The following is a 20,524-nucleotide window of genomic DNA, read 5'->3' on the forward strand; positions in this document are numbered from 1 at the left end:
GTGTTCCTAGTGAATAAAAAGATGGAAAGTCTACTGAATTATTATTTGATCTACACAGGTGGCAGAGTTTTAGGTCAAGTAAACAGAAGTCTAACTTGAATCATCAAAACAGAGAGTCACGGTTCCTAAATAAATTCTAAGACATGGCCAGTTTACAAAGCCAGAATCCTTTGGGTAAAGGAGAGGCCAGGTCCGCTTGAAGATGAAAACTTCTGTACTGCAAAAATGTGGGCTGTTAATCTTTTCTCCAGAGTACCCCCAAAGGGACCTATGGCTATTGTATCCAGTGTGACTATGCCCTGAGAGGAAATAATACGTTTTTGTTTTTTTTTTTTGCAGTGACTGAATCCTTGCTGCTCTCAATTGGCACATTGATGATATTGTGCTGATTGGATCTGGTGAACAAGAGGTAGGAACTACCTGGGGCACCTGGGTGGCTCAGTGGGTTAAAGCCTCTGCCTTCGGCTCGGGTCATGGTCTCAGGGTCCTGGGATCGATCCCCGCGTCGGGCTCTCTGCTCAGCGGGGAGCCTACTTCCCTTCCTGCCTCTCTGCCTACTTGTAATCTCTGTCTGTCAAATAAATAAATAAAATCTTTAAAAAAAAAAAAGAGGTAGGAACTACCTTAGTTGTATTGACTTGCATGTAATAAGGTGGGAATAATCCCAGAAATATTCAGGGAGCCTTCACCTGAAGTAAAATTTCCAGGCATTCAGTGGTGTATGTTGAACTGTCCTTCTAGGTGAAGAATGTGTTGCATCTTCCCACAAAAATGAGGTACAATATCTAGTGGACCTCTTTAGATTTTAGAGGTAATGTAGTCCTAATTGGGGTGTGCCACTTTGCCTTTTATGAATGACGTGAAAACTTTTGGGACCCAGAACAAGAGAAGGTTCTGCAATAGGTCTTGGCTGCAATGTAAGCTGCTCTGCCACTATCCATTTTCCCTGTCATCCTGATGTAATTGGCTTCGTGGTATGGTGAGATGACATTTGAAGACTCAGTTATACTGCAATTAGGTGGCAGGAACCTGTGGGGCTGCACACTGTCCTCCCAGATACTGTGTATGCTTTAAATCAGTGTCCAGTATGTAATACTGTTCCACCAGACGTCAGGGGCTGTTTTGTTTTCCATATCCAATCCACTCAATGCAACCTCATATGGCTCATTTGGAAGGAGTTAGATTTTCAGTGTCTGATACTAGAAAATCTTTACATTATACTGAGTTTACAAAAATGGAAAGAGAACACGAGACTTCATTTTTAAAAGTCAAATATGGGGGCGCCTGGGTGGCTCAGTGGGTTAAGCCTCTGCCTTCGGCTCCGGTCATGATCCCAGGGTTCTGGGATCGAGCCCCGCATCGGGCTCTCTGCTCAGCAGGGAGCCTGCTTCCCTTCCTCTCTCTCTGCCTGCTTCTCTGCCTGTTTGTGATCTCTGTCTGTCAAATAAATAAAAGTCTAAAAAAAATAGAAGTCAAATATGTATGTTGATAGGTATATGTAAGTTTGTGTGGAGACAAACTTTTTTCTTCTTCAGGGGGAAGGATTCTAGGTGCATTTCCCCCCTTACTTCCATCATACTATTTTTAGTTTTCAGTAACATGCATCTTTTAAAATTGCTAACTATAATAAAGATATTTTAACCAGAAAAAAAGAAAAAACTCTTAATACTAGAATATACTCCCTCACCTACAGAATCCTCCTCAGTGCTTTGGCATTAAGTCATAGGATTTGGGAATCATAATAACGCCAATGTCAAGCTCTGCAGCTGTTCTGCTTGCTTCGAGATAGTGGACAATTTTGTATCTTCACTGAAACTTGACGTTTTCACCTCCGAAGTAGGGATAATTTTAATGAAAAGTTTAAGTGAGGGAAGAGCGATTTTCTGTGAGGACAAGCTTCCACTTTGGCCCTCTTATGTTGTTTTTCCCACTAAACTTGGGGCACATCAGGGTCTGGAGTAGGGACGCGTAGCTTCCTTGCTCTTCACTGCCTCTCCCAAATTCTACCCCACCCATTCTTTTAAATTCTCTTTTAGCCTCATATCATCAGATTATACTAAACATCATCCTCCTTTCAATCAACTAGTGTCGCCTAAGCAATCATTTCCGTTTAATTTCTTGAAGATTGTTATCTCCTCACCCGTTCCCTTCCCAACAATATTCCTGTCACAATTGGGAGGTATTTCAAATTCAGGAAGTTGTATCCATGGAATAATTTTGCACAAGACTCGGGCAAAGGTAATGCAGTCTCTTAATGTAGAAACCCGTATGGCCACTCAAGAAATCGAGACTACGTGATTCCTTCCTTTCTGGCATTTGGGAGAAGTATAGACAAGGAGCTCCCAATAACTGGAAGACTTGTTTTGGAGCGTCAGACTAAGAATGTTTTTGCCGTCAGCACTCTGGGAAGTGTAGTCCAGTCGCCCCGTGTGGTGCCATGAACTTCCGCTCCTGAAGGTAGATCTGATGCATTCTGGGAGGTGCAATCCATACTTTCTGTGTAGTAGCGTACACTTCCGCTCAGGAAGGCGGTTCTCGTGCATTCTGGGAAGTGTAGTCCAGGGGCTCCGTGGTCCCGCCGGCACTTCCGTTGGGTGAGTGTGAGGTTGCTACTGAATTTTCTTTGGGAGAGGTGCGTCAGTTCCGCCTCTCCCGCACTTCCAAACTTCCTGGGTCGGCCGGGGACCTGCAGCGACCCAGTGTTTTAGGGGGAAAGAAGCTTGGGCAGAGTATACAGGTATGGAGGGGGGATGGCAGGGGTGTGTATCTTTGGGGGAGACTCTGCTTTCAGGGTGGTTTGCGAGTCCTGGGGTGGGGTGGGGTCACCTATCGCCTGGTTTTGAGAGTTTCTGCGCGTCTCAGCTCGCCCACTGTCGGCCTCCCTACACCCACGGGTGCTTCTGCTTCCTGGTGTTTGGGAATTGAAAGAGGTAGTGAAAGCTGCCTCCATTTTGACCTCAAACTTTCTAGTTGGCTTCTTTCCAGCTTGTCTCGGCTCGGGTGGAAGACCCTGAGGGCAAAGCATCCCCTCGTGGGAACCAGAACTACCCGCTCACGCAGTAAGGACTGCTCTTGAGCTAGCAGGGCCCCACCCGCGATTGAGACAGTGATCATTTGACCTTCACTGCCCACCTGCCATCGCCTCGCATTTTCCTTGTATAAACCTGGAAGTATTTCCGGTACTTTGAAGACAGTCTTTGAGCTGTTTGTCTGCAGTCTTTTTGGTGTTGGCCTCGCTGAAATAAATTCCTTTTTTAATTCACCACCACTCGTTTCTCTGCTTGTGGATTTTGTCAGGGGCCAGAGGTGGAGTCTGGTCTGTTTGGGAATCCCAGAGCCAGGTGCTCCTGCACTCCTGTGTGCCAGCTAGTGATAGAAATAAAAATCTCAAAACTGTTTCTGGCACCTGGTGGATGGTGACCTTTCTTAGTATTTCCCAAGGAGCAGTCAGTACCCTGGGTCAGGGTCCGCTATTCCACTGCAGAACCTTAACTCTTCTCTGATTCCTGGATGATGCTCCATAACCCCAGACCCCTTATAATCTCTCTTTTAGGAAGGTGAGGGTGTTAACAGAACCAACGTGAGTTTGCTCCTTGGTGAGTCAGAAACTGTACCAGATTAAATCATTGCACAAAGAAAGCTTATTTGCAGCAAATAAAGAAATCACGGGGAATGGCTTCCAAAGCTGTGACTCCCACAGAAGAGGGTGAATGGGTTCCTTTTGTTTAGGGTTAGGAGGGATATTTAGATAGTGTAGTTTTGTCATCCTGTGTAGAGGTGGGCACAAGGTCAAGGATACACCTTAAGGAAACTAGCCTACACAGACACTGTATGTTATGTAAGTTAGGCTGAGTCGTCCCCCCAACCCACCGGCCCCCGAAGTCACTCCATGGTCCTTCCACGCAAGTATGAGTTGGGCTCAAAAGGTCTGGGTGGTCTGGCCTGTGGCAGGTCTTGGCCGTTGTCATCACTTGAGGCGTGATTTTGAGTTTCACTTGCCTGAGGTAAGAGATAAGCTAGAAAGAAGAGCTTAAGGAAAAATGCAAGACAAAGGTTAATGAGTGCAAGCAGGTGGGCATTAAACGTTAGGTCTTGGGGTCTAGTTGGTGGCAAGGGTTGCTTCCAGACTGCATGGAAGGGAATGGAGGTTTTCACTTTTACTAAGAATGGCAGCATGATCATGGCATTTCATAACATTCTTTTCTTTCCCCAGCCTGATTTCTCACAAAGGGCTGCACAGAGGTGGGAGGAGGGACTCCTTGGCTACTGACAGCAAGGTTCCGCGTGAGTGGGATTTGGCATTTTTCTTTTATAACAACGTTCTCATCAGTCGGATAACATTTGGGATGTGTAATCGGGCAGGGGCATATTTTTTTTTATCGCCGACCTCACCAACGATGGTTTTATACAAATAAATACATTGTGCCACACCATAGCTATGTGAAGGAATTCTGCTTTCTTTTTCTGTTTTGTTCTATAAAATGAGATTGAGACCCACAGAGCATAAGTGATTTGCCCATAATCTCCGCCTAGTAAAGAAGCTGAGCTGGGGGTGGGATGAAGGCAGTCTGAGTCCAGAACTTGAGTTCTGAACTCTTGGATATGTTCTCCTTAAGCCACAGGAGTAGCAGGTAGTTACACTTGATTCTGGATGATCTGAAAAGGCTAATGGGCTATGACTTTTCTGAGTTTTTTCAAACATTGTCAACTATTTTGTTTTACTTATGACTAATAATATGTTTTATGCTTATAGAACCATGATGGGAAATTCAGAAAGTACAGAAATATGAGGGAAAAAATTTTTTAAATGACCCATTAATCCACAATGTAAAGATAGCAACTGTGAAGCTTTTAATGTATTTCTGTTTGGTGGTTCTTTGTGTGTATTTGTATGTTTGTGTATAAGCATTTTACGAAATTATCACATATTTCTTTGTGTTTTTCCCCTGGCGTATTTTAATGATGGAAAACTTTTTTAAGATCTTATTTTATTCTTTATTACCTTTTTATTATAATTTCTTTTCTTAACTTATTTTTTTATTATGTTCAGTTAGTCAGCAAATAGTACATCACAAGTTTTTGTTGTAGTGTTCAACAATTCATTAGCTGCGTATAACAGCCAGTGTTCATCCCAACATGTGCCCTCCTTGATACCCATCATCCAGTTACCCCATCCCCCCACACTCTTTATTTTTAAAAAAATATTTATTATTTATTTATTTGAGAGAGAGTGTGTACCTGAGCGCGCATCCTCATGCAGGGGATGGAGCAGAGGGAGAAGGAGAGAATTTTTTTTTAAAGATTTTATTTATTTATTTGACAGACAGAAATCACAAGTAAGCAGAGAGGCAGGCAGAGAGAGAGAGGAGGAAGCAAGCTCCCCGCCGAGCAGAGAGCCCGATGCGGGGCTTGATCCCAGGACCCTGGGATCATGACCCGAGCCGAAGGCAGAGGCTTTAACCCACCGAGCCACCCAAGCGCCCCAAGAAGCAGAGAATTTTAAGCAGACGCCCTGCTGAGCATGAAGCCTTATGCAGGGCTTGATCCCAGGACCCTGAGATCTTGACCAGAGCTGAAATCAAGAGTCTGCCACTTAACTGACTGAGCCACCCAGGCATCCCTTAAGATTTTATTTCTAAGTAATCTCTACCCAGTGTGGGGCTCAAACTTGCAACCCCAAGATGAAGAGTTACATGCTCTATCAACTAAGCCAGCCAGGAGCCCCTAACTATGGAAATTTTTAAACACTACCAAGAAAGAATAAACTAATGAGTTTCCATATAATTTTCTTTTTTTTTTTTTTTTTTTTAAGATTTTATTTATTTATTTGACAGACAGAGATCACGAGTAGGCAGAGAAGCAGGCAGAGAGAGAGGAGGAAGCAGGCTCCCGGCTGAGTAGAGAGCCCGATGCGGGGCTCGATCCCAGAACCCTGGGATCATGACCTGAGCCGAAGGCAGAGGCTTTAATCCACTGAGCCACCCAGGCGCCCCTTCCATATAATTTTCTAATCCTCTTTATTATTCCTATTATTCCTGTTATTCCTATGGCTGTTTCCTGATAATGTAAGACTTTGTTTTTATATAATTCAAATTTTTTCCATTGAAAAGTTGCAAAAGTAGTGTAAGGATTTCTCATATACTCTTTACCCAAATTCCCCAATTGTTTACATTTTGCCTGTTTTGTGGCTCCATCAGCCACATAACATCAGGAATATACCTGGAATTCAATGACAGCTTATTCTAGCTTTCTTTTCCTTTTTCTTTTTTTAAGATTTTATTTATTTGACAGACAGAGATCACAAGTAGGCAGAGAGAGGAGGAAGCAGGCTCCCCGCTGAGCAGAGAGCCCAGTGCAGGGCTCCATCCCAGGACCCTGAGATCATGACCTGAGCTGAAGGCAGAGGCTTAACCCACTGAGCCACCCACGTGCCCCTTATTCTAGCTTTCTGAAGGAAGGAAGCCCCGCATACGGATATCAGGAGGTATCTTGGGAAGAGGGATTTAGGAGAAGCTGATTATAGAATTCTAGCACCAGTTAATCAGTAATATTAGATATTATGCTACATAATAGTGTTATCTATTAAATATTAGCTATCTAGTAAGTTATCACTAATAGTATTTAATAGTGTTAGCTATTAGATAATCCTGGAAAGCATTATATAGCATCCTGTTTATGTAATCCACGGTCTTGTAGTTAATTTTGTTCTGTTTTTCATTTAAAGGCCTTATAACCAGTCTCCCCTAACCCATCTCAGTTCAAAGTCCAATTTTATGCATTGCCTTAAGCTGTATATTTGTTTATAAACATTTTACAAAACTTTTATCATCGTTATGTCCCTTAATGTGGAATGCATTCCATAGCCGTCTTCGTTGATGCCTTTTTTTTTTTTTTTTTTACTTTTTTTTTCTGGGTAAGCTCTATGCCCAGTGTGGGGCCTGAATTCATGACCCCAGGATCAAGAGTCACCTGCTGTACTGACTGACACAGGTGCCCCTGTGCTTGATGCTTTTATTTGTATTTATTTACTTATTTTGTAGATTTTATTTCTTTACTTAGAGAGGGGGAGAGTGCAAGTGGGGGAAGGGGCAGAGGGAGAGGGAGAGAATCTCAAGCAGACTGTGCACTCAGTGTAGAGCCCGGCAAGGGACTCAGTCCCATGACCCTTGAGATCATGACCTGAGCCGAAATCAGCGCTCGGACACCCAACTGACTGAGTCACCCAGGTGCCAGTTCTTGATGCTTTTAAAGAGTATAGAGGGAAGTCATTTTGGAGTAAGTTCTTCATTTGGGGTTTGTCTGACGTGTACATGTTTAGGTCCTGTCATACGTCGTTGGCAGGGATTCCACAGAAGCGTTGAGGCATCCTTGTCATTGCAACGTAACAGGAGCCAAAGGCTGTTGGTTTGTCTAGGTTTGGGCGAACTCAGCTTTGTTGACTAGCTAAGGTGATTTCTATTAGGTTTCTCCATTGTGAATTTACTATTCAATTAATGAAGCCTTCTTATGGGAAGATACACTTGTTAGTGGACATCCTGCTGTGAGGACAAGCTTCCCCTTCCCCCATACTTATTCACTCATTCATTCAAAGTTTTGCTAATTTAAATAACATGTAGATGAACAAACATTTATTTTTACCAATATACTTGGGGTATATTGTACATATCCTAGAATTCACCCATTTTAATTGCATGAATCAATGATTTTTTTTTTAAAGATTTATTTATTTATTTGAGAGAGAGAGCGAGCGAGCAGCTGGTGGGGAGGAGGGGGAGGGAGAAGCAGACTCCCCACAGGGCAGGGAGCCGGATGTGGGACTCGATCCTAGGACCCTGGGATCATGACCTGAGCCGAAGGCAGGCACTTAACTGACTGAGCCACCCAGGCGAACCCCTTGAATCAGTGATTTTTAGTAACTCTCCTGAGTGGTGCAGCCATTGCTATAATTCAGTTTCGACCATTTTTGTTTCCCCATTCCTCAAGCCCATTTTTAGTTAACCCCCCATTTTCACCCCTGTTACCCCGGCAACCACTAACCTGCTTTTGTCTCCATAGATTTCCCTCTTCTGGACATTTTATATAAAGAGAATCCTACAGTATCTCACCTTTTGTGACTGGCGTCTTTCACTTTCAGCAGTGTTCACAAGGTTCATCATGCTGTAGCGTGATCCGCACCCCTTCCTTTTAATTGGCCACTAATATTCCATTGTGTGGATTTGCCACAATTTGTTCATTCGTGCATAGGTCATAGGTCTGCGTTTCGGTGGTTTCCCGCTCGAGGGTTATTAATGAATAATGGCGCTCTGAACATTCGAGTATGAACTCAAAACCATCATCCCTGTAGATGAGCACCATCCTGGGCTACGTTTAATGCCTTTTTCCTGCCTTCCTAGGCACCCCGCGAGGTGCAGCTCTGTCTTCCTGGGATCTGTGCAACGCAGGACTCTGCACGCGCCCAGAAGTAGGAGGACACATGACCATGGTCAGGGTGAGTAGGGCTTCCTTTCTCAAGACTTTCCTGATTCCATCTTATTACTCAGGTCATCACCTTTTTCTGGGGATGACTCGAGCAGAGCAAAAGGCCTTTGAGGACCTATTTTCCATCAGGGTCTTACTTTGTGCCTTTTGAATTTACTTCATATGTATTTTTGGGTTTTGCTGTATTCTTACTTATTTTACAGAGTGAAAAAATGACTAGAAACGAACAGTTCCCCCACTTCATTACTTCCCGACTAACAGATGAGCTGTTTTCATTTTCTCCTACTTTTTCCTTGTGGGCGTTCATAACTGAATTTATATTCATAACCTACACCTAATTTTAAGTACTGATTTTTTTTCCCCTTTCATGTTATGTCATGCTCATTTTTTATGGTTGTATCCCATTCTCATCGAATCGATGTACCTTTCTATCTTGAGCTCCTTCCCACTCAGAGACATGTCCATGGTTTAGGGATTTTACTGTCTTAAGCTGCACTGCAGTCTCTTTCTGCATAAAACCTTGTCCTCTCACGTCAACTCTGAAAACACTCGGCCACCTTTTTGTCCTCACATTTGATATGTGCCACGTAGGCTATATTTTAGGTGGACTATCCTGCTGCAGGCAGAGCAGAGCAGGCTGGAGGTGCTACTTCACACAAATACTGCAGGAGGTTTGTACACAGGGAGAGCTGGACTCTGTCTTCCCCGAGCCTTGGTCCTGGTATCGGCCGGTGACTTGCACTCTGTGCTCGGCCCCTCCGAGCAGCCAAGGAAGGAGGCGTCAGTCTTAATTTTTCTTAAGCATGTGAATATGAGAGACCCCCTCAGATTCACACAAGAAGCCCAGGCCAGGAATGTGAGGCATCCTGCTCAAGTGAAAGAGATAGACAGGAAGACAGAGAGAGTTCATTTCGGGCCCTCAGCCCTATGGTGTGTCTAGAGGGTTCATTTTTTTTTTTTATTTTTATTTATTTATTTGACAGATAGAGATCACAAGTAGGCAGAGAGGCAGGCAGAGAGAGAGGAGGAAGCAGGTTCCCTGCTGAGCAGAGAGCCCAATGTGGGGCTCGATCCCAGGACCCTGAGATCATGACCAGAACTGAAGGCAGAGGCTTAACCCACCGAGCCACCCAGGCACCCCAACTCTCCTTCTTCTTCTTCCTTTTTTTTTTTTTAAGATTTTATTTATTTGTCAGAGAGAGAGCAAGGGCACAAGCAGGGGATGCAGCAGGCAGAGGGAGAAGCTGGCTCCCCACCGAGTGAGGAGCCCAGTGTGGGACTGGATACCTGGACCCTGGGATCATGACCTGAGCCGAAGGCAGATGCTTAACCGACTGAGCCACCCAGGCATCCCTGGACCACTCTTCTGAGAGATCATCTCCTCCGGTGTTGCTGCTCCCTGACCCCTGTCTCAGGGTATCTCTCCTCCTGTGGTCGCTTTCCTTCACTGACCTGCTCAAAGCTACAGACACAAAGACAGCCATTAGCATAGGCACTGTATAAAAATCTTTAAATTCCTCTCTGGCAAAAGACACCTTATGTGCAATTACCGGGAACAATAACCTGGGGCAAAAATATTTACCACAGTGATGCCAAAAAGGAGACAAAGCCCTTCATGGGCAACTTATGCATATGGTTAAGGGAAAAAACCCAATGGCCTGCAAAGAAGGACATGCACAGCCATGTTAAAAATGAGAAATACGAATAAACACCTGAAAAGGGTAGGTTTGTTTTTTTTTCCTTTAAGATTTTTTATTTGAGAGAGAGCAAGTGTGGGAGTGGGAAGGGAGGGTAGGGGAGAAGCAGACTCCCTGCTGAGCAGGGAGCCCAATGCGGGACTTGATCCCATAATTCTGAGATCATGACCTGAGCCCAAGGCAGACGCTTAACTGATTGAGCCATCCAGGCTCCCCTGAAAAGGTAGTTCTATTAATTTACGGTCAAATAAGTGGGAATACTAATACAGATTGTTCTTCCAAATCAGATTGCCAAAACCATAGAAGATTATATAACCTGCTCTTGACCATTGTATGGAGAACCCTGGTTGTCGTATTCTCTTGAAAGATTAGGGAAGTAGGAAAAAGATTGGGAAGAAAATCTACCATCATATGATCATAATTTTGAATGTGCTTATTTTTGACCTTTTAATTTTCTCTTGCAATTATTTTCAAGGCAGCAGGTGGGGGAACAAAGCTACATAGTATATGTTCTTTGTGGGATGGATTATAATGAGAAAAATACGTAAAACTAAATACCATTTATGCAGAACAGGTAAGGATAGAGGATCTGTTCTCTGGGATAACGCAGCCACACACTGTGATGAAAATATTACTCATGCTGGCAACACGAAGAAATAGTACTAATGATAACAGATGTTTTTTAGGCACTTAACTCTGTGCCCCACTCTGTTCTGAAGACTATAGGTATTCCCTTGTTTAATCCTTGGAAAGTACTCTGTCATAGAAGAACCACATACGGAGAAGAAGTTCAGGCACACGGACAAAATTGTCCAGAGTAAAGCACACACCCTCGGGAATCGCACCGAGGCCTTCGTTTCTAGAACATGGTGCCAAATGTTACATAGGGCCAGCCACACTGCTGTCCTACAGGGTTACCTAAAGCTTGTGAGTTTGACACATGTTAGAGCAAAGGGACAGGGTTCATATGTGAGAGAGGAAGAAGGTGGGTACAATCAAGTATGTTTGGGCTAAATTGCAAAATACTTCTGGGACGGTTGGCAGTGGGCACCACAAAACAAAACATGGGTCGTCCAGGATGTGTATTCAGAGCTCTTGGTGGTTACTTATAAGTAGACTGCATGAAGACACAAAAATATACAGACATTCATCAACAGATGAATAGATAAAGAAGATGTGGTATATATATACAATGGAATACTATGCAGCCATCAAAATTTGAAATCTTGCCATTTGCAACAATGTGGATGGAACTAGAGGGTATTATGCTGAGTGAAATAAGTCAATCAGAGAAAAACAGTTACATGATCTCTCTGATATGAGGAATTTGAGAGGCAGGGTGAGGGGCTTGGGGGTGGGGAAGAAAAAAATGAAACAAGATAGGATTGGGAGGGAGACAAACCATGAGAGACTCAATCTCACAAAACAAAATGAGGGTTTCTGGGGTTGGGGTGGTTAGGGAAAGGGTGGTTGGGGGATGGACACTGGGGAGGGTATGTGCTATGGTGAGTGCTGTGAAATGTGTAAGCCTGATGATTCACAGACCTATACCCCTGGGGCAAATTAATACATTACATGTTAATAAAAATAATTAAAAAAAAACATATGGGCATTTTCATTGCCACACTCTTTGGTGAGGCTGAGGAAAGTCAGTGTGTGGCATTGGTAGGGTAGAAGGGGAAGGGCCTAGAAGCCTATGAAGGACTTGAGTCCCTCAAATTCTGAAACCGCTTCTCACCATCCTCACCTCCTCAGCGCGGCTCCGCTCCCAGTGGCCACCAGATACAAGATTGAGGTTGCATGTGTTTGGTGTTGTAGGAGACGGTGACGTTCAAGGATGTGGCAGTGGTCTTCTCGGAGGAGGAGCTGGCGCTGCTGGACCCTGCCCAGAGGAAGCTGTATGGAGACGTGATGCTGGAGAACTTCAGGAACCTGATTTCTGTGGGTGAGCACAGGCTCTTTATGGGTATGTGGCAGGTGTCTGGAAATACGTGTTGACTTGGTGAGTGTGTCAATGGATGGGAGACCTGTATGTCTCCGTGGGTCAGGAAGATAGCTGTACGTCATGTGCAAACCAGAGTGAATGAAGGATGTTGCAGAACACTTTTTGTCTTCTACTGAATGCCTGTCTATTTCACTCACTTTCTTGGGGTGCCCTTGGTGTGAATGTATGTTTGGGTCTGTGCACTTGACCCGTGTCCCAGAGAAACTTACAAGCATTGTGGTTGTGACCATACTGAGTAAACACCCTTTGCCTACAACTTCCCTGAAATCTTCCACTGCGGGGCATTTTCCTTTCTGGGAAGAATACTTGTGGGATGAGAATTCTGATTCTGATTCTCAGATCGCCCCACAGAAGGAGGAAGATCTGTTTGCTATAGTGTCAGACACTGTCAGCCAGATTGTAAGCTGCCTTCCTCTTGAAGATTTGCCATCTCAGCCCATTTGCCTCCTTTGGAGCCCGCACCCATGTTAACTACCCCCGGTTTCCCCTTCCCTGTCCTCGAGGGGGAACATTTAAGGTGAGAGTAACAGGAGACACATACGTAAATACTGCCTATACATCTGGTTCAAAATATATCGTGCCTTTTATTTTCTACAAATGTAGCCATTAAACAAATGTTGAAGAATATAGATGTCATACAGTTTTTCCTTGATTTTTTATGAAGATGGGGTGTTTTTCAACTGGTGAACATTCTAACCTAGAGAGAATCAGGAAACTTGCTATCACATCCTCAGAGATACTCCCTGTTCCCCTCACACAGCTACTGTTGTTTTGTTTTTTTTCAGGATTTATTTATTTGAGAGAGCATGTATATGAGCGGTAGGAGGGGGAGAGAGAAAGAATCCCCAAGCAGACACCCTGCCAAACTCGGAACCTGATGTGGGGCTCGATCTCACAACCCTATGATCATGACCTGAACCGAAACAAACTGAAACTGCTTGACTGCCCAAGCCACCCAGAAGCCCCACATGTCTACTCTTTTTTTTTTTTTTAAAGATTTTTTTTTTTTCTTTTAATTTGACAGATCACAAGTAGGCAGAGAGGCAGGCAGAGAGAGACAGGAGGAGGAGGCAGGCTCCCCGCTGAGCAGAGAGCCCGATGCGGGGCTCGATCCCAGGACCCTGAGATCCTGACCCGAGCCGAAGGCAGAGGCTTTCACCACTGAGCCACCCAGGCGCCCCCATGTCTACTCTTTTTAAGGGGCGATTTGTTAAATGAAACCATGAACTGCACTGCCTACCAGAAAAGTACATACTCACCTAAGTAATATTTTTCCAAGATTCTGTTCTTGAAACTTAACTTTCCATTTGAACAAGTCGTGTAATTAAAAACTGGGTTGGGATGCCTGGGTGGCTCGATTGTTAAGTGTCTGCCTTTGGCTCAGGTCATGATCCCAGGGTCCTGGGATCGAGCCCCACATCCGGCTCCCTGCTTGGCGAAGGCCTGCTTCTCCCTCCCACTCCCTGGCTTGTGTTCCCTCTCTCACTGTCTCTCTCTGTCAAATAAGTAAATACAGTCTTTAAGAAAAAAAACAAAACAAAACTGGGTAAACTTCTAGAACCAAAGTTTTCAAGTTTTTTTGAACATGAGCCATAGTGAGAAATGGATTTTCATTGTAATCAGAACAAACATTTCACATGTCAGTTCATACCTGTGACTTTCATAGGCATTTTCTGTAATGACCCTTGTCTTATTGGCTGTGATGCTTTGATAGTTTCTGTCCTGGCTCTTTTTTCTGAAAGTTTTTTGTAAGCTTCTAAATCTTTCCAGCTCACTGGCATATTGGAGTTTTTTAATTTGTTTGTTTTTTTTAATGATTTTATTTGTTTGCCAGAGAGAGAGAGAGTGTACAAGCAGGGGGAGCAGCAGGCAGAGGGAGAATCAGGCTCCCCACTGAGCAAGGAGCCCGACCATGACCTGAGCCCAAGGCAGCTGTTCAACGGACTGAGCCACCCAGGCATCCTGGAGTTTTTTAATTTGAAAAATTATTGTGATGGGCAATTTTATCCACACATTCATATATGCACTGTTTTTCTACATTCTTTCATCAGACAGACACTCCTAAAGCTTCAGAAGGAACCAGCAATAGACCCTCCTTCCTTTTTACCCCAGGAATTCTTGCCACCCTTCTTTTCCCATCTCTCTCTCTCTCTCTTTTTTTTTTTTTTAACATGAGAGAGTGAGCACAGAGAGGAAGCAGCAGACTCCTGCTGAGCAGAGAGCCTGATATGGGGCCAATCCTAGGACACTGAGATCATGACCTGAGCTGAAGGCAGATACCCAACTGACTGAGCCACCCAGACACCCCCATCTTTGATTTTCTTATTAGCATCCTGCTTCATGTACCTCTGGCTCTTGATGTCCCCTGTACAGCTTTTCAGCTTCTCAGCAAGACCACAGTGTTCTGTCCCTTTTCTGTTTCAAATAACTTACTTGGAAAAGATGTTTTCCTTCTAGGACTTGGCTTAAACTCTCACCAGAATGGTCAAACTGGGATTCATTTAGTCATTCAGCATGGATTTTTTGACTATGCACGATGTTCCAGGCACGATTCTGGACATTGGTTATAAAGTAGGAAAGTGTAAAATGTGTTCAGCCTACAAGGTGTAACGTGCTTCCCCGCCTTGATGCTGCATCATGGTGGGAAAGACGTGGTGAACAGCAGATGACTTAGCATGGTGCAAGGTGCTGCGTGGAACATAAACAGGTAGGGATGGGAGTCCCCGGAGGTGAACGGGTTTAGGACAGGATCAGTTATTTTACAGTGGGTGATAAAGGGCCTCATTGCTGGGCTCACTTTGAGCAGAGACCTCAAAATCACGAGGAATGACCCACATGTCTATCTGGGAAGGGTTCTGGCAGGATTGAACTCCCCACTCCAGGACTGGCTTTCAGAGTTCATGCTGTGATCGTATCTTTTCCTTCTCCCAGGCTCAATTTCTTTTGTTTTCACATTTTCCCTAGAGATCTGAATTTCTGTCAGGTTTTAGAGCCATGTATGTTTTCTGTTCAGCTTTATTTCCCTTTTATCCTCATGAAGGAAACTTGCCTATAGAAACTAAGTTCTGCTCTCTGCTTTATGCTGTTTTAGTCCGTGTGCTTTAGGTATTTGTTCCCAAACCCGCAAGTCATTCTAGACATTCGATACCTCGACACTGAAGTAACTTTCTAATAAAGTGATCTGAGGCTTGTATAGCTGTATAGAAGCTGTTTCCCACATGTCTACTGGATTGAAAGAGGGGGCAGCTTTTAATTGACTATTCATACAGGTAGGGGAGTGAATTCCTCTCTTTTTTTTTTTTTTAAAGACTTTTTAATTAATTTATTTGACGGGCAGGGGGCACAAGTAGGCAGAGAGGCAGGCAGAGAGAGACGGGGAAGCAGCCTCTCCGATGAGCAGAGCCGGACGCGGGGCTTGATCCCAGGACCCTGAGATCATGACCTGAGCTGAAGGCAGAGGCTTAGCGCACTGAGCCACCCAGGAGCTCCTCCTTTTTTCAAAGATTTTTTAAAATTTATTTGACAGAGAGAGGGAGAGAGAGCACAGGAGTGCACAAGCAAGGGGAGTGGCAGGTGGAGGGAGAGCAGGCTTCCTGCTGAGCAGTGAACCTGACGTGAGGCTTGATCCCAGGACCTTGGGATCATGACCTGAGCCGAAGACAGATGCTTAGCTGACTGAGCCACTCAGGTGGTCTGAATTTCTCTTTCGTAAACATTTTATTCAGTAGTGCTTTCAAAGTCTATTTTTTTTAGAGCAGTTTTAGGTTCATAGCAAAATTGAGAGGAAAGGACAGAAATCTCCCATATAATTCCTGTCCCCATGCACCCACAGCATCTTAACATCCATATCCCCTACCAGATAACATTGATGACTCTGTATTGACACGTTGGTATCGCTGAGTCTATACTTTACATTAGTACTCTCGGTGTTGTACATTTTATGGATGATGTGGACAAGTGGATAAAGCCAGGTATCCACCCTTATCACACAGAGTAGTCACACTGCCCCGAAGATCCCGTTCTCCACCTCATCCCTCCCCTCTGACCCTGAGCAACTGTTGATCTTTTTATTCTGTCCCTACTTTTGCCTTCTCAAGAATGTTGTAATGTAGGAATTATACTTTTCAGTTTGGATTCTTTCACTAAGTAATATGCATTTACATTTTCTCCGTATCTTTTCTTGGTTTAATGGATCATTTATTTTTAGCACCAAATAATATCCCATTGTATGGGTGTACCACAGCTAATATTTATCTCTTCACCTACTGGAGGACATCTTGCTTCCTTCCAAGTTTTGTCCTTATGAATAAACCTGCTATAAAAATCTGGGTATAGTTTTCTATATGGGCCTAAAATTTCAGTTCCTTTTGGTTAATTCCAAATTGTGCAATAGCCAGGAGAGTATGGTAACAGTATGTTTAGTTTTGTAAGAAACCACCAAACTCAGGGCACTTTGTGTGGCTCAGTTGGTTAAGTGTCTGCCTTTGGCTCAGGTCGTGATCATGGAGTCCTGGGATTGAGCCCAGCATTGGGTCCCCTGCTCAGCAGGGAGTCTGCTTCTCCCTCTGCCCCTCCCCCTGCTCGTGTTCACTCTCTTTCTCTTTCAGATAAATAAAAATCTAAAAAAAAAAGAAAAGAAAGAAACACCAAACTCTTCCAAAGTGGCTCTATACCATTTTGCATTCCTACCAGTAAAGAATGAGAATTCCTGTTGCTCCACATCTTGGTGGCATTTGATAGTGTTGGTGTTCTGGATTTTGGCCATTCTAATATGTGTGTAGGTTATCTCAGTGTTTGGATTTGCATTTCTCTGATTACATAAGATGTGGACCATCTGTATTTTTATTGGCCCAATAAATCAATACTTATTGATTTATTGGCCCAACAATCAATATTTTTATTGGCCCATCTGTATATTTTCTTCAGTAAGGTGTATATTAAGGTCGTTGGTTCATTTTTTAACAACATTCTTTTTTTCCTTATTGTTGAGTTTTTAAGCTAATTGAAAAGGTTATTGAAAAAACAATCTCCAGTGTTCAGATAACTTTTGTATAAATATAGAGACTTGGGAATACCAATGGGATAAACTTTTTAGAAAACACATCTCTGAACTTAAATTATTAGAAGTGGTCAAAAATGTATAATAGTAGCCAACTCATTTAATGTCTGTCAAAACAGAAAGATTAGGTAAACATGTGCAGAATTTCCAGGAATACTTTGCATATATAAATATAAGTATTTCAAGGTATTTGATATTAGGATATATAACATGAAACCCAAATTTGATGGTTACTGCTTTTCCTGAAGTTCTAGTTGATTCATATTTTATTATATAATGTTTCTGTTTCCATTATTTATTAACTACATAATTTACTATTCAAGATTCTACACTGACTTTCAGATTCAGTGGAAATGGCCTTAGGTTCACAGTTTGAATCATATTATCAATTTTTGAATTAAGTCTTTGACATCTAACTTGTACCTCTCTTAGGAGACTTGGTGTGGGGGCGCCTGGATGGCTCAGTCATTAAGCGTCTCCCTTTGGTTCAGGTCATGATCCCAGGGCCCTGGGATTGAGCCCCACACTGGGCCCCCGGCCTGGTGCTCCCTCTCCCTCTGCCCCTCCTCCCTGCTTGTTTTCTCTCTCTCTCTCTCTCTCTCTCTAATAAATAAATAAAACCTGTAAAAAAAAAAAAAGGAGACTTGGTGTGTACTTGCATAGTGGATAGAAGCCCACTGGACCCCCTCTTGGATTTCATATACACGTAAACCAGAGAATAAGATACACAGTGGAAAAGACCAACTGAATATTCTCTGGATTCATTAAAGTCTTATGCTCTCACCTAAATGTGAAATCTTGAAAACACTCAACAGAGTCTTCAGTTGTCCATATCTTTGCATTCTGTCTCTACAGGAGGAAAGATCCAAAGTAAGATGAAGACTGTTTTAGAAGCAGAACCATCTGAAGAGCTTTCCTGCTGGCAGATCTGGCAACAGATTGCAAGTGACTTAACCAGGTGTCAGGGCTCCATGATAAAGAGTTCTCAGCTCCCCAAACAAGGTGATTCACCCGGACAGGTTGGGGCAGGACAGTCTGTAACTCACACAGGCCAGAAACCTGATCAGTCTAGTGAACTTAAGAAATATTTCAGTGATGTCTCCAGCCTTGATCTTCATCAACAAACACACTCAGGAGTGAAGTCTCATATATGTCGTGAGTGTGGAAAAAGCTTCTGTTATAGTTCAGCACTTCATATTCACCAGAGAGTTCATCTGGGAGAGAAACGCTACAAGTGTGATGAATGTGGTAAGGAATTTAGCCAGAGCTCCTGTCTGCAAGCTCATCAGAAAGTTCACACTGTGGAGAAGCCGTTCAAGTGTGAGAAGTGTGGGAATGGCTTCTGTCGTAGATCAGCACTTAATGTTCATTATAAATTGCACATGGAGGAGAAACCTTATAACTGTGACCAATGTGGAAGGGCCTTCATTCATGCTTCCCATCTTCAGGAACATCAGAGAATCCACACTGGGGAGAAACCCTTCAAATGTGATAAATGCGGTAAGAATTTCCGACGTAGATCATCGCTTAATAGTCATTGTATGGTCCACACAGGAGAGAAACTGTTCAAATGTGAGGAGTGTGGGAAGTGTTTCTTTTGTAGCTCAAATCTTCATATCCACCAGAAGGGCCACACACGAGAGAAACCTTATAAGTGTGAGGAGTGTGGGAAGGGCTTCATTCAGCCTTCGCATTTTCGGGCCCATCAGAGAATCCATACTGGAGAGAAACCATATGTATGCAAAGTGTGTGGTAAAGGCTTTACTATGAGTTCAAATCTTCAGGCACATCAGAGAGTCCACACAGGAGAGAAACCATACAAATGTGATGAGTGTGGGAAGAACTTCGGTACAAAAACCCGTTATCAAGTGCATCTGGTAGTCCACACGGGAGAGAGACCCTATAAATGTGAGGTATGTGGGAAGGACTTCAGTCAGAGAGCATATCTTCAATCCCATCTAAAGACCCACAGCGTAGAGAAACCTTACAAGTGTGAGGAGTGCGGGCAGGGCTTCAATCAGAGTTCCCGACTTCAGATTCACCAGCTGATCCATACTGGTGAGAAACCACACAAATGTGACGAGTGTGGGAAGGGATTCAATCGTAGAGCAGATCTCAAAATTCATTGCAGAATCCACACAGGAGAGAAACCGTTTAATTGCGAGGAGTGTGGGAAAGTATTCAGGCAGGCTGCAAATCTTCTGGCCCATCAGAGAATCCACAGTGGAGAGAAACCATTCAAATGTGAAGAGTGTGGGAAGAGTTTCGGTCGCAGTTCACACCTCCAAGCCCATCAGAAAGTCCACACTGGGGAAAAGCCATACAAATGTGAGGAGTGTGGGAAGGGCTTCAAGTGGAGCTTGAATCTTGACATGCATCAGAGGGTCCACACGGGAGAGAAACCCTACAAGTGTGGGGAGTGTGGTAAGCACTTCAGTCAGGCCTCAAGTCTGAAGGTTCATCAGAGTGTTCACAGTGAAGAGAAACCATACAAATGTGATGTGTGTGGCAAGGTCTTCCGCCACTCTTCGCAGCTGCAATCTCATCAGCGGGTTCACACGGGGGAGACACCTTATAAGTGTGAGACGTGTGGTCAGAGCTTCCGTTGGCGATCAAAACTTTCACATCATCGCAAAACTCATGGTGGCAATACATTTTATGAAAGTAAGAAGAGTGGTAAGAACATCAAAGGATCATCAGAAAGATGTTCAAAATGATGCTTTGTAAAACCCTGAATTCCTGTCATCACGGAGTCTCATAAGAGAGAAAACACTTGTGTTAGTTTAGTTGGTACTTAAGCAATAATTGAACATATCTCAGCTTTCACAAGATAACACAGTGGAGAAACCCCTGTAAGTGGTGTGGTGAGTCTTTTTTCAGAATCACTTAGGAGGTAGTAGTACTTAGGAAAAGAGTTTGGTCTGACCTTTAACACAAGTATAAGGATGGGTATACCAGAATTGATACCCACTAGAATGTAAGCTCCATGAGGGCAGGGACTTTGCTGCTAAGTCTACACAGCCCTCAAAGCTAGAGGCATCATAATTCTGGACTTCAAGTTATATTACAAAACTGTAGGAAATAAAACTGTTATGGTACTGGCACAAAAATAGACACATTGGTCAATAAAACAATAGAAAACCCAGAAATGACCCCATAATTATATGGTCAGTTAATCTACAACAAAGCAGGAAAGAATATCCTATGGGAAAAAGATATTTTTTTCAACAAATGGTGTTGGGAAAACTGGACAGCCACATGCAAAAGAATGAAATTGGACTACTT

The 20,524-nt window shown here is 43.6% G+C and overlaps 2 protein-coding genes across 7 annotated transcripts in view; both read left to right on the plus strand.

Annotated features, from left to right (window-relative positions):
* Window positions 1–20,524, plus strand: part of LOC116855970 (zinc finger protein 226-like) — a 98,535-nt gene that overhangs the window by 52,004 nt on the left and 26,007 nt on the right. The window contains exon 1 of one of the 2 annotated variants that reach the window (XM_032839066.1): window positions 8,424–8,488. The exons of the other annotated variant lie outside the window; for it this stretch is intronic. Coding sequence (XP_032694957.1) covers window positions 8,474–8,488 — 15 coding nt within the window. The 5' untranslated portion in view covers window positions 8,424–8,473. Of the gene's footprint in view, window positions 1–8,423; window positions 8,489–20,524 lie in introns of those variants that run through there. 2 annotated transcript variants of the gene reach the window in all.
* LOC116855972 (zinc finger protein 234-like) lies at window positions 8,407–20,340 on the plus strand. Of its 5 annotated transcripts, none has more exons than XM_032839072.1 (3): window positions 8,407–8,488; window positions 11,994–12,141; window positions 18,095–20,340. In XM_032839072.1, the coding sequence occupies exons 1-3, from the start codon at window positions 8,474–8,476 to the stop codon at window positions 19,954–19,956; spliced, it is 2,025 nt and encodes a 674-aa protein (XP_032694963.1). In that variant the 5' UTR covers window positions 8,407–8,473; the 3' UTR covers window positions 19,957–20,340. The 5 variants fall into 5 exon arrangements, with proteins under 5 accessions (XP_032694963.1, XP_032694965.1, XP_032694961.1 ...); XM_032839074.1 differs by lacking the exon at window positions 8,407–8,488 and adding an exon at window positions 9,872–9,894 and having other exon boundaries at window positions 18,095–20,339; XM_032839070.1 differs by lacking the exon at window positions 8,407–8,488 and adding an exon at window positions 9,912–10,199.

Source organism: Lontra canadensis, unplaced genomic scaffold (genome assembly GCF_010015895.1).
Source record: "Lontra canadensis isolate GAN:19392208 unplaced genomic scaffold, GSC_riverotter_1.0 scaffold107, whole genome shotgun sequence".
NCBI classification, from domain to species: domain Eukaryota; kingdom Metazoa; phylum Chordata; class Mammalia; order Carnivora; family Mustelidae; genus Lontra; species Lontra canadensis.